The sequence below is a fragment of the Grammomys surdaster genome, unplaced genomic scaffold (genome assembly GCF_004785775.1).
Source record: "Grammomys surdaster isolate TR1022 unplaced genomic scaffold, NIH_TR_1.0 125600, whole genome shotgun sequence".
NCBI classification, from domain to species: domain Eukaryota; kingdom Metazoa; phylum Chordata; class Mammalia; order Rodentia; family Muridae; genus Grammomys; species Grammomys surdaster.
This window is the reverse complement of record NW_021620443.1, coordinates 798910-813071: the sequence shown is the minus strand read 5'-3', so window position 1 is coordinate 813071 and position 14162 is coordinate 798910. Positions and strand designations below refer to the sequence as shown.

At 39.5% G+C, this 14162-nt stretch overlaps 1 protein-coding gene across 1 annotated transcript in view; it reads left to right on the top strand.

The window, feature by feature from the left end:
• The first annotated feature begins 6043 nt into the window (after positions 1 to 6043).
• Positions 6044 to 14162, top strand: part of Mrps9 (mitochondrial ribosomal protein S9) — a 54116-nt gene continuing 45997 nt past the window's right edge. Inside the window, exon 1 of the mRNA XM_028786824.1 lies at positions 6044 to 6237. Within this exon, the coding sequence (XP_028642657.1) occupies positions 6103 to 6237 (135 nt within the window). The 5' untranslated portion in view covers positions 6044 to 6102. The remainder of the gene's footprint in view (positions 6238 to 14162) is intronic.

Below are 14162 nucleotides of genomic sequence, written 5' to 3'. Positions count from 1 at the left end.
TGAATAAATCAGTCCTGAGTTTTGTGGGGGAGACTGAAGAACTTGCATTTTAAACCAAGTCCCAGGTTGATGAGTTATCTATTACTACATAAAAAGTGGTCTAAAATATTATCTCACGGTGATATCACCCAAGTGCCTAAGGTCTATGGTTCTGGCTCAGGATGGTCCCTGATGTGGCTAGATGCTATGGACATAGGAAGGCTTCATGAGAGGGGTCAGTTCAGAATGGATATTAGTGGAAATCTTTTGTTTCTTACTAGTTAGGTCTCTGAAAATAGCTATCTCAGGAAGCTATATCCCAAAATATCCCTGAGGAGAAAAAGAGGAGATGGGAAGCCAAAGAATCCGTGTGACTAGACCAAGAAATTCTATGCCAGAACTTTCCATGCTGTGGTGTTCTTCAGAGGAAGATAATTTGATCCAGCTGATCCTTAAAGGGAGGGTTCTACCTTTTAATTAAAGGGGTGCCAGATACCGTGGGACAGTTTAGTTACCAACACATTAGTTGTTTTGCTGTGACTTGAATAACAAAGTACCATAAATTGAATGGTTTCAACAACATAAATATATCCCTTTTTATTCCTTAATGCTGGAAATTCAGTATGTCAGTAAAATTGATTTCCTTAGAAATCATGAGAATAAAACCTTCCCCAGGCTCCTTCCCTAGTTTCTTGTTCAGTTTCTGTTTCTGTCTCTCTCTGCCTCTCTCCATCTCTCTGTGCGTCTCTCTCTCTCTCTCTCTCTCTCTCTCTCTCTCTCTCTCTCTCTCTCTCTCGTGTGTGTGTGTCTGTCTGTCTCTGTCTTTCTCCATCTCTGTCTGTCTTTGTGTCTCTGCCTCTCTCAATCTCTGTGTGTATGCCCTTCTATAGTAGATGCTACCCTGTGTCTTTATGTAGTTTTTTTCCTCTGCTTCAGTCTCTGTGTTCTCCTTTCATTTTTATTTTTCATATTTTGTGTATAGGAAGGCTACAGATTTTTGTGAGTTAATTTTATATCCAGCTGGTATCCCAAAAGTGTTTATCAGTTGTAGGAGTTTCCTGGTGGAATTTTTTCAGGACACTTACATATACTATCATATTATTTGCGAATAAAGATACTTTGACTTCTTCCTTTCCAGTTTGTATCCTCCTGTTCTCTTTTAGTTCCACCTAGGGCTCCAAGTACTGTATTGCCTAGGTATTGAAAGAGTGTACAACCATGTCTTGTTCCTGATTTTTGTGGAATTGCTTTGAGTTTCCTTCCATTTAAGCTGATGCTGGATATGGGTTTGCTTTAAACAGCTTTTATTATGTTGAGGCATGTCCTTTGTATCCCTAATCTCTCCATAACTTTTATCATGAAGGTCTGTTGGATTGTGCTGAAGGCCTGCATCTAATGAGATGTTCCTGTGGTTTTTAGCTTTCAGCTTGTTTATATGGTGGATTATATTTATTCATTTACATACATAGAACCATCCCTGGGATTAAGCTTGCTTGATCATGATGGATGAATTTTTTGATGTATCCTTGGAGTTGGTTTGCAGGTATTATTTTATTGAGTATTTTTACATGTATGTTCATAAGGAATTTGGCTTGCAAGGAATTTACTGAGTATTTTTACATTTATGTTCATAAGGGAAATTGGGAATTATAATTAATTGGTCTGTAATTGTCTTTTTTGTTGTATCTTTATGTGGTGTGGGTATCAGTGTAACTGTGGGCTTACGTAATGAATCGAGCAATAAACTTTCTGTTTCTATGTTGTGGAATAATTTGAGGAGTATTGGCATCAACTCTTCTTGAAAGTCTCGTAAAATTCTATGATAAAACATGTGGCCTTGGGCTTCCCACCCCCCCCCCCAAGGGGTGCAAGATGTTGCTTCTTAATCATTAGAGATTATGGGTATTTAAATTGCTTATCTGATCTTAGTTTAACTTTGGTAAGTGGTATGTCTCAAGAAAATTATCCACTTTAATTTTTATATCCCAGTTTAGTGGAGTACAAATTTTTAAAATAATGTCCTTATGGTTCTCTGATTTCTTCAGTTTCTGTTATGTCTGCTTTTTCACCTCTAATTTTGTTATTTTGAATTTTCTCACCTTTTAATTAGTTTGGATAAAGAGCTGTCAATCTAGTTTATTTTTCCTCAAACAATCAACTCTTTGTTTCATTGATACTCTGTATTGCTTTTGTTTGTTTCTGTTTTATTGACTTTGGCCCCTAGTTTGATCATTTTTTCCATCCACTTCTTTTAGATGTGATTCCTTTCTTTCTTTTCTAGAGTTTTCAGGCATGCTGTAAGTTACTAGTATGGAGTCTCTCCACGTTTTTTAACGTAGGTACTCGTTACTGTGAACTTGCCTATTAGAGCCTCTTTCATTGTGCACCATAAGTCTGGATATGCTTCACATTCATTTTCATTCTATTATAGAAAGTCTTTCATCTCTGTCTTGATCTAGTTTTCATTCGGTCTTGAGTTGTTTGATTTCCATGAGTTTGTAAGCTTTCTGTTGTATCTGTTGTTGATACCCAGCTTGAATCTGTGGTGGTCAGATAGGATAGGGTGTAATTTCAATTTTCTTGTATCTGTTGAGACTTTCTATATGAATATGTGGTCAATTTTAGAGAAAATTCCATGAGGTGCTAAGAAGAAAGTATATTCTTCTGTATCTGGGTAAAATATCTTGTAAATATCTGTGAGACCCATAAAGTCAGTGAGCTAAAGCATTTCTGTTTAGCTATTGGCAAGAGTTGAGTACCTAAGTCTCATATTATCAGTGTGTGATAGTCAATATGTGGTTTAAGCTGTCATAGTATTTATGAACTTCGGTGCACTTAAGTTTGAGGCATAGATGTTAGGAATAGAAATGTCCTCTTGTATGTTTCCTTTGATGACTATGTAGTGTTCTTTCCTATCTCTTCTGACTAGTTTTGGTTTGAAATCCATTTTGTCAGATATTAAAATGACTACATTTAGCCTGGCAGTGGTGGCGAATGCCTTTAATCTCAGCACTTGGGAGGCAGAGACAGGCGGATTTCTGAGTTCGAGGCCAGCCTGGTCTACAGAGTTAGTTCCAGGACAGCCAGGGCTACACAGAGAAACTCTGTCTTGAAAAACCAAAAAAAAAAAAATGACTACATTTGCTTTTTAGGTCCATTTGCTTGGAATATCTTTTTCCAGTACATTTTCTGAGGTGATGTTTATCCTTGATGTTAAGATATGTTTCTTAGATGCATAGAAACATGGATTCTGTTTTCAGATCCATTCTGTTAGTTTGTATCTTTTTATTTAGCAAATAAAATAAAACATTCTGTGATTTAAAAACCAAGCACTATCTATTTACAAATCCAGACCCGTAGAAAGTGCTAGATGGAAAACTTCAACCAGAAGAGATTAACCACACCCAAGAAACATAAAAATCAAGGAATAATAATCTTAGACCAGAAACTCAAAAGAAATACAGATATAGACACTATAAAACCGAAATAATATGGCTCACTGGTATTGACTGATCAATAATGAACAAATATTAATAATTCATCTATATTAATTAATATTTATTATTTCATTGATAATTATTAATTGAAATAATTGTTAAATCAAATAATTCTATTGTGAGTGAATGTCTTGCTGGATATACTAGTCTGAAATGACATCTGTGTTCTCTTAGAGTTTGTAGAACATGAACCTAGCCTGTTTAACTTTTAAAGTCTACATAGAGAAAACAGGTGTAATTCTTACTGGCCTGTTACTTGGTTTTCTACCCTTATAGTTTTAAATACTCTGTCTTTATTCTGTACATTTAGTATTTTGATTATTATGTGGTGAGGGTAATTTCTTTTCTGACCCAATCTATTCTGTGTTCAGTAAGTGACTTGTTCTTTGATAGATACCTCCTTCTTTAGGTTAGAAAACTTTTCTTTTATGACTTCATTGAACATATTTTCTGTGCCTTTGGCCTGGGTTTCTTCACCTTCCTCTATTCCTATTATTTTTAGATTTAGTCTTTCCATAGTGTCCCAGCTTCCTGGATGCTTAGTGTCAAGATATATATATATATATATTTAGATTTAACATTTTCTTTGACAGATCTATCCTTTTATGGTAACTTCAATGCCCGAGATTCTCACTTCTATTGCTTATATTTTGTTTGTGAGGCTTGCCTCTGTCTGAGCTCACTGTTTGAGTTCCTAAATTCTTTATTTCCAGATTTCTCTCAGTTTAGGTTTTCTTTATTGATCCTATTGTTTCTTTCAGATCTTGGACTGTTTTATTGATTTCCTTCCACTGTTTGTATTTTCAGGTTTCTTTAAGGGGTTTATTAATTTCCTCTTTAACTATCTCTATCATACTCATGGAGGTTATTATAAAGTCTTTGCCTTCAACTACGTTTCAATTCTTAGGGCCTATTGTTGGGATATAATGGAGACATGTTGTCCTGGCTTTTTTTTGTTGTTGTTGTTGTGTTTTTTCTGATGGCATCTATGCATCTGTGTTCGGGGATGTTTGTAATTCTAGGTGCTGATATCTGGTTTTGCCTTTGTTGGGTGGGTGTTCTTTTCCTTGGTTCCTGTTGTTTTCTCTGGTTCCTAGGAGGCTGTGGTGGCTGTGTGTTGCCTGGTAGGAATTCTTCAGAAATCTAGCTAGTTGTGGCTACTGGGGGTTCCAGGTACAATGCGTTCCTGGATATTGAAAACTGACATTTAGGAATGAAGATGGGCAGGGGGGAGGTGAGGAGGGTTTGCAGAGGAGGGAAGCAGGGTGTTCTACCAGGGTCTGTTTAGTCCCCTGGGAATGGGGTCAGAGTGCGAAGAGGCCACAGCAGGTCTCGTACTGAGCAGGAGATAAGACTGGAGGATTGGATTTGGAGGAACAGAGGGAGAGGTAAAGATCTGTAGCTAACTTACCTGCTTTCCTACCAGCATTGCCTCACCTCTGACTTATTTTTGTTCTCCAAATACTAGTCCTGGACTCCTACCACTGACTAAAGAGATTTTCACTAATGTGAAAGGTAACAAACAAAGGAAAAAATAGTGATTTTCTCCCTTTACTACAAGCATTCTATTTTGAGTTTTTTCTGTTTTTTTTTCCCTGAAACTATGCAATTTCTATTTCCCTAGAGCTGTTTTGTGAGCTGACAACTGTACAATGCCAGCACTTACTTCATAACTTAAAAAACAGATTTGTAATATATATATATATATATATATATATATATATATATATATGTTTTGCTTGCATGTATACGTGTTTGTACACCACAGACATGCCTGGTGCCCTTGAAATACAGAGATGGCTTCAGATCGCCTAGAGCTGTAATTACAGACAGATGTATTCTGCAACATGAGTGCTAGAAACTAAACCTAGGTCCTGTGAAAGAACATCAAATGCTCTTAAACGTCTCTTGGTCGTGCTCTTGGCACTTAAAAGTGCTCTTGGTCACTTTGATCTCATTTTCTGTGTATGTTTTAAACTTCTATTGATCCTTTCAACATGTTTGGAAAACCGCTTAAGAGCGGTTTATTCAATCACATAACTTATACCTGCTAGAGATGACCCTGAGACTTAGTGTTAGGAGATACAAGTTACAGAAGGTAAAGTCTATTCATGTTTCTGCAGCTACTCTTAATGGTTTTAAGGCTCAGAGGCAATGCCATAGGGGGAGCTGTGAAGCTGAGCAGAGAAGAGATTGTTTTCAGCCTGAGTCCAACAGCTAAGAGTCAATACAAGAGTGGGTTGGAAGCCAGAATGGTTTGCCAGTTCCTGGAGGAAGAAGGTCTTGACATAGATCTTGAAAACTGGCAAGTGCAAGGGGAGCAAAAGGTCCTTCCGGGAGGGCAGGCGGACAAAACAGCCAGCTTGCAAATTCGTGGAATGAGAAAAGGTCTGCGGAAGGCTTGCCTAGTGTGGGTACCACGAACTCAGGACTTAGCTGAAAGCTATACGCAAGTCAACTTGCTGCCAAACCTCCGCGTACCCAATCAGCGGTGAGGGGCCGGACTGCAGGGCACCGCCCCTAGTTGCAATTGCTAGGGAAGCGCTTCCGCCTGTGTAGTCTGCGCCTGCGCAGTCTCTAGGCTCCGCCTCTTTCCCCTCCCTCCAGGATCTTTCTTACGGCCAACATGGCCGCCCCCTGTGTGTCCTGCGGCCGAGTGCTTTCCCTTCGGCTCGCTCACACGATTAGGGGTACCCTCTGCCAGAGGCCCGGGTACTGGACATCCTCGGCGTTTGGCTGGCAGACGGGGTCCAGATCCCAGGTAAGATCCTAGGAGCTGGAGATGGCGGTCCTTGTGGTAGGGTGATGTGAAGCCGGCCCACCTAACAGGGCTGCCAGTGCCCTCAGGTAGAGGTCGGAGGTCACTTGTGGGGATCGTGAGGATCGCGGGGTCGGCCGCGGACGAATCCTCTGCAGCCTCTTCCTGGGCCTTGAGGAGCATGGCTAGGCAAAGGGTTCCGCAGATGGAGTTGGGTGGCTGCCAGGTTGTGGTGATCGGTCCCACGGAGAAGGGGAACCGAACTCAGCGACCCGGAAATTGTCGTGGGCCGAACCAGTTTGTGGAGTGAACAGAGACTTTTTACAAGTGCCCCGCGTTTGTGGAATTTCAGTTTTCGTAATTTTCCTGAAACTTTCTTGTGACAGAAGGCAGGATTTGTCTGCTTCACTCAATCCTGAGGGCAGTATGAAGCTGGGATTTCTAGCTAGAGTCTTTGCTTGTCACCCACTTATGTGAGTCACTGAAAGAAGAGGAAGACAAGTTTAGTTTTGGCTGTAACTTGCATTTAAGGTGTCCGTGGCATATTCCACCGGACATTTCCAGGAGACCCTTCGGTGGGTGTGCCTGTGACACAGGGGGAGACCTAACTTTGAAGTCCTGTTACCTTGTAGGATCTAACAGAAACTCAGAGAATAGCGCACAGACGGTGTACAGTGCATGAGTAGGCAGGGCAGAAGAACAGGACAAAAGAGAGATCTCAAGAGATTGACAACGCGTGGTCAAACAAGTTGGGGTTGGAAAACAGAACGGTTTGAATAGAAAGAGTACCAAATGCTGGTAAAGCAATACTAGCACCAGATATTGCCGAGAAGATAAATATTGGCTCTTAGAACTGTTTTGCAAAACGACTGGCCATCTTTTTGTTATTTGATGTTGTAACATAAACCAATCTGTCCATTGAGCTGTTAAACATCTGGGTTTCTTGGAAAATGTGCTGGACTTTTTATTTCTTCTATATGTCTCTTTGACACACATAATTGCACATGAGAGGAACTGTAGCATACAAAATATGGTTGTTGGTAATGTTTATATGGGGCTGGTGGCTCTCTCCCTCTCCTACATTCTGAACCTAGTGTCTACACTTTTGTCTTTCTCTTTATTCTTATAATTATGTGTAAACAAGCACATGATTAAAAAATGGGCCTTTCTGGGTCACATCCTTCTTACTTTTTTAACTTAAAAGGGAAATACGTGTGTCCTTAAGTCTAAAGCACATTCTAACTGCTCACTACTTTCTTCCCAGTAAACATCTTGCTCTGGTTCTGTGCCTCATTTCTGTAGGGGAGACTTTTTATAAGTAAGGTTATAGCTGCAAATGATGTATACATTCTAAATTCACTATTTCATATCACTGTCCCCAAAGGCTGTGTACAATCCTTATTTCATCATTAAGGTAGAGTGTTCCTTTTTCTACCTTCATGAGATTTTGCTTATTTATGTTGTAAGATGGCTAAACACTGGTCTTTGCTAATATTTATTTCCTTATCCACTTTTGAAATGACTCACCCACCCCAATATGCCAAATGTTTATGGAGCTCTTCTGTTGAGCCAGATACTCTGTTAGACAGATACCTACGAGAATTCATCCTTAGCATTCTCAAGGAATGCTTCTCTTGGGGTTGATCCAAATTCCTGAATACCACAACAACATAACGTTTTGCCACATGAAGTCCATCTTAAATAATAACTGAAAAATTTAAGTGGCTTTAGATCCTTATTCATTGCAAGCATACACGTTGTCTCAGTTACTTTACTATTGCTTCCAAAAGACACCCGAACAAGGCAGTTTATAAAAGGAATCATTTAATTGAGAGCTTGCTTACAGTTTCAAAGGGTTAGTCGTGATCTTTATGGTGAGGAGCATGGAAACAAACAGGTATGGTCGTGGAGTAGTAGCTAAGAGTGACACTCCGATCCACAAGCAGTGGCAACAGCAGAGAGAGAGAGAGAGAGAGAGAGAGAGAGAGAGAGAGAGAGAGAGAGAGAGAGAGAGAGAGAAGAGGAGGGAGAAGGACATGGGGGAGGGAGAGACTGGGGTTGGCACAGGATTTTGAAATCTTAAAGCCGAGACACCCCCAGTGGCATATCTTCTCCAACAAGCCCCTCCGTCTCTTTTTCACACACACAGCACACACGTATGTATACACACACAAAGACATTTAGAAAGCTTTTTTTGTACAGTGCCTGTCTGAAATACTAATGTTTCTTAATGTTCATATTAAAAATCACTCATCTACTTCTTCATACAACATTAATAGTTGTATTTCTCTTGGGCCCATGTTTTACTAAAAAGAAATTAATGACTTTATGAGCAAATAAAACAGTATCCAACTAACTCCTTTCCTCATTTCATATTTGGGTCATGTCCCACTAATTATGAAATCTCATCAAAGGTCATAAACAGCTTGAAAGGAGTAGAGGTAATAGAATAATAAAATGCGTTTTGTAAAGTGTTTTCATGTTTCGTTTACACTGGCAAGTGTATACTAGGTAGTGATATCAACAGAAACTGTGGGTGACAGTAAAACATTTTTGCAAAACACTAATGCCACTAACAAAAGGAAGCAAGCTGTACTTGTGACTCCTGGTTCTCAGTTAGGATTCTTGCTAGCTGGCTTCCTCCTCTGCTGTTCTTACAGTATTTATGGGTTCTTACTCATTTCATATTATGCCTCAACACAACCACAAACTCTGATCATCCCGTTATAGATAGCAGTCACATATGTGAGTGACCAAACTTTTCATAAGGTACACCCATACATATTAGGACTCTGTAATGTGATAAGAGAGATTTACAGACAGGATACAGAAGAACCACAGAAAGGTATTTATTTACCTGACTCAGTCTAGAGTCAGTAGAGGCTTACAGAGGTGATACAGGCAGCCTTCCAGGGGATGTGACAGTAAAGTGGAAGGTCCAGCAACAATTAGTCACTTCATATATATGAATGTACTTGCATGGGCTATTTATATATTATCTATAAGTATTAGGTACTTATTACACTCTAGTAAGATATAATTGCACAACAAAAGAGTATATTATAGTCAGAGCAGGCTCTTGCAACAACAGATAATTGGTTAGAGCTTAGGGACTGAGTCAGAGACTGGAGTTACCAAACCAGCCACATTGTGGCCACTACTTAGTATGCCAGTCCCTGACATTTTGAGGAAAAGGTTTCTTCACCTTTGAAAGCAGTGGACACAGGAGAACAAGTTTCAACCCAGCCTCCCTGTGGTTGGACTTTATAGTATTTATGAGAGAAAGAGTACAGTTGTCTGGAGTGTAAGAAAGGTAATCGGAGGTGGATGCCTTGATGGCGGTGGGTGGGCTGTCATGTATACTCATCTTCCTGAATCTTCACACAAAGTATTTTCTTTTTCTTTTCTTTTTTTTTTTTTTTTTTTGGTTCTTTGAGACAGGGTTTCTCTGTATAGCCCTGGCTGTCCTGGAACTCACTCTGTAGACCAGGCTGGCCTCGAACTCAGAAATCCACCTGCCTCTGCCTCCCAAGTGCTGGGATTAAAGGTATGAGCCACCACCGCCTGGCCACAAAGTATTTTCTTTGTATTGCTATGATTAAAAACCCATGACCAAAAGCAAATTGGGATAGGAAAGGGTCTGCTGAGATTAGAAGTTACAATCCATCATCAAGGAGGGAAAGGCGAGGAGCCCCAGCCTTACAACACCAGTCAAGAAAATGTCCCACAAGCCAGTCTGATGGAGGCTGTTCCTCATTTGAGGGTCTCTTTTTCCAGATGACTATAGCTTATGACAGTTTGACAAAAACTAGCCAGCACATTGGCCGTGTTAGCATGAAGTCCAAAGGTCACTTGTTATTGGACAAAGAAAGAGCTGCTGTTTACAAGATTTGAGTTCTTTCCCAGTTCTTGAAAAGCAGCAGTAATCTTGTGATGTGTAGTTAGTGGTGTGATGTATAAGCAATGGCATCAGGGGTTGGATGTTTTGTTAAGTGCCAGTGTGTGCTCGGCTCTTTCAGGTAATAAAGGAGTTTGTTTTTGTTTTTGTTTTTTTTTTTTTAAACTTGTCACAGGTGAACAAAATAGTGTTGGCATTATTATGAACAGTTCCCTTTTATGGTACTCTGGAAAAATTACCCCTGAGTTTAAAAACCTTCAATGATGATAGTTTAATAGAGAGGGCATACTATTTTAGCTTTTTATATATTTATAGCTTTTTAAATAAAAGTAGTAAACCCACTGCTACTTTGAAAACTATTGCTGTAAAAATTTGGTGAGATACGTTTTAACTTTGTGTTTTCTATTAAACATTTAGTACCTAGTCCCTTAATTTTCACCAAACCCAACTTGATGCCCTTGCTGATTTGGATGGTCTCCCAGAGAGGGGACATCGCTGGCATAACCTTCTGGGTTATGATTTCATAATAAACTCGTTCTTGTGTCCATGTAAGATGCCTGTTCATTTTATTCTTCATGAACTCCCAACAATTGTAACATCCTATATTTAGCATATTTCCATGCTGGTCTACAATAAGGGCTTTATAAAAAAATTACATTTTAATCAATTGCCAAAGGTACTTTGAATGATGCATTCTAAAGTTGACTTGCATCGTAACAGACATATATTCAGTTAGCATTATATACATACACATATATCAAGAGTACGTAGATCAAACTCTGGGCCTTGTGCATGGTAATCAGATATTCTGCCCAGTCCTTGATTGTATATTTTTAACTGTAGTTTTTTGGTAGTGGGAAAGATAGTCTCTTTTGCAAGGTGTTTGTTCCCTTTAAGTTGTGTTCCTGTCCTAGATAAACTTTAGTACATCTCTTATTGCCTTAATTATAAAAGCACTTGTTCACTAAAATTGATGTTTCCCTTATGTAGCTATTTTTAAATTTATTTTAAGAAAGCTTGGTAGTAGATGCTACATCATCCACATCTCCTTATTTTGTCTTTATCTTTTTCTACCTTCCACCCACTCTGCCTCCCCAGGGTAGTTAGTGTACATCCAGACATTCTGTTATCCGACATCTGTCTCTCTATAGTCCATCTCTAACAGAATCAGAGTGGTTTTTTCCTTTAAACATAGTTCCCGTACAATAACTGTAGCCAAAGTGAATAACGATTTTCACACAGCATTGCTTATCCTTGCCATAGTCACATTTCCCTGACGGTTACACTCATAACTTTTGATTGTTATTGGGTTGTTTTAATCATTATTCAGATATGGTCTGTATGTTTTATTTGATTGATAAGTGTGTTGAGTGTCTTAATATAGGTGATTGTGGAATGAAAATGAGTGGTGAAAGTTTTTGTTGACAGTCTAGCAAAATGCAAGCAGCAGTCGTTTCTCCTTCATGGGAGGACCTCTAGAGGAAGTGTTTGGGGTTGTTGTTGTTGTTTTTGAATATGTTCCAGAAGAACTGTAACCTGACCCAGCTTAGCATTCCTAGGTAATACCTCTCTTGAGATCTTGAACATAAGAGACAAGATAGTTGGTGTCCCAGTTAATCTCTCTCTCTCTTTCTTCCTTCCTTCCTTCCTTCCTTCCTTCCTTCCTTCCTTCCTTTCTTTCTTTTTGTTGTTTATTTGTTTTTAAATGTATGTGAGTACATTGTGGCTGTCTTCTGACACACCAGAAGAGGGCATTGGATCCCATTACAGATGGTCGTGAGCCACCATGTGGTTGCTGGGAATTGAACTCAGGTCCTACGGAAGAGCAGTCAGTGCTCTTAACCACTGAGCCATCTCTCCAGCCCTGTCTCATTTAATCTTAATGACCTAATTCTAATTATACTGAACCTGCTGTGGATCATTGGACTTTTTGTTTTTTCCTTGTCAGAGAATTCCTCAGCCCCTGCCTGTTTTTACATGTTATTGTGTACTCTCTCTCTCTTTTTAATGGGGTGGGAGAAACGGCTCAGGGGTTAAGAGCATGTGCTGCTTTTGCAGTGGAACCGAATTCAGCTTCTAGCACATACGCCAGATGAGCACAACTGCCTATGGCTTCAGTCCCAGGAGATCCAGTGCCCTCTTCTGGCCATGAGCACCTGTATGCATGTGGTGTGCAGACAGACAAACCGACATGCAGACACATTTTTAAAAAGCTATTAAAAATCGTGAAAGTAAAATGCTCATTAGTGTATGTTATGCAAGATAGGTTTCCCTATCACATCTTCGTACACATTGCTAGTGAACACTGAGCGTCCTCCCTGCCCCCTCCCTTGCCCGCCTCCGCTTGCCTCGTCCTCTTCTCATCTAGAGTCCTTTTATACTTGGCTGGTTTTTTATTTTGTTCTGGTTTTATGAAGCAGGGAGTTTCATTAGGGTTGTTTACAGGAACACGGGCACCTTTGACCTAGTTAAATCAAGACAGCTTTCTTTTGCCTACATCCAGAAGCTTCTAATTGATACAACTATACATATATTCAAAAAGGTTATTCAACATTCCTCTATCGGAGTCCCTATACAGTTTCTTTCCATTCACCTTTTTTTTTCTAATGTAAATTCAATCTTTACCTTTTAAAAAATCCCTAAAAAGGAATTTTCAAGGTTTTTTCCTACCTTTCCTATTTAGATTAGCACCACAGTCTTCTCTGTTTCCTCTTTATCCAATTAAACTAAAAAGAAACCATCTAATAGTGCTATAATACCATTAAAGTAATGTTGACACTGGCATTTGGCCAAATTTGGGGCATCATAGGTGCCAGGATGTGTCTATCTCTTTGGCAGCCAGCTTGATTGAAATTATAGTTGTCTGACCCACTGATTATCTTTAAAAAGAAACAAATTTGTCCCATTGTCTCTATACTATTCCTTGAACAAAAGGCTGATGAAAATTCTGGCATTATCACTCTGCATTTGGGGATGGAACCTATAGCTGATTCTGTCAGGATTGCTTCATAGTGGCAAAGAAATTCTCTTCTGGAATTATGTTTGGCTAAAGAGCTGCTTTTCTGCTTTGTCTTTCATTCGGCCTCACATTAATGAACTGTACCAAAGAGTAGTGGGCTCTGTTTGGGGTGTGTGTGTGTGTGTGTGTGTGTGTGTGATGTGAATTCATTGCTGGAATAATTCAGATCTTTAAGAAGAAGTGTATTCATTGGGCTATTTCTTATGGTATAACAAGTATTATAAATTTCAGGGTGTTGTATTTTTATGTGTTTCTGGAAAGATCCTAAAGAGCTTTTATGAAAAATGTTCCAAATTAGAGCCATCTCCAAAAGTCGATTTAAGTGAACAGTAAGAACTTTACAGTTTGTAAATATATTTAGGCATCACTTATGTTAAAATTAGGAAAGCTGTCATCTCATGTCACAAACTCCAGAGAGTATGATTGACAAGCGAAGAAACAAGTCAAGTGAGGAAACAAACCTTCAAGTCAACAATGAACTCTTTCACTTCAGAAGATGCTAAAATGTGGGAACCAAAGACGTAGGGGAACAGCGGCCCGGATAGACAATGAGCCTGTAAATGGATGCTCACTCGGCAGAGTGGAAGCACCTACAGCAGGCCTACAAACAGATGCTCACTCGGCAGAGTGGAAGCACCTACAGCAGGCCTACAAACAGATGCTCACTCGGCAGAGTGGAAGCACCTACAGCAGGCTTAGAAACAGATGCTCACTCGGCAGAGTGGAAGCACCACCTACAGCAGGCCTTCTCTTTTACACTTTCTATTTTTTGTGCTCCCAACTTATTTGTCTTGACTCTCAATAGCTAGACCACATTTATAGATTTGTTTCTGTCATGGTATATAGTTAGACTTGTCCATGTTATTATGAATTACTATTGGTAATCTACTGTTCCCATAAGGAAATAATAGATAGGATCTGAGCTGTCTGGGGTTTCAGTTACCCCTGGGGGCTTGGAATGTTTCTCTCTACATAAGAGGTAACAACAACAAAACAAAATGACCCCCCCCA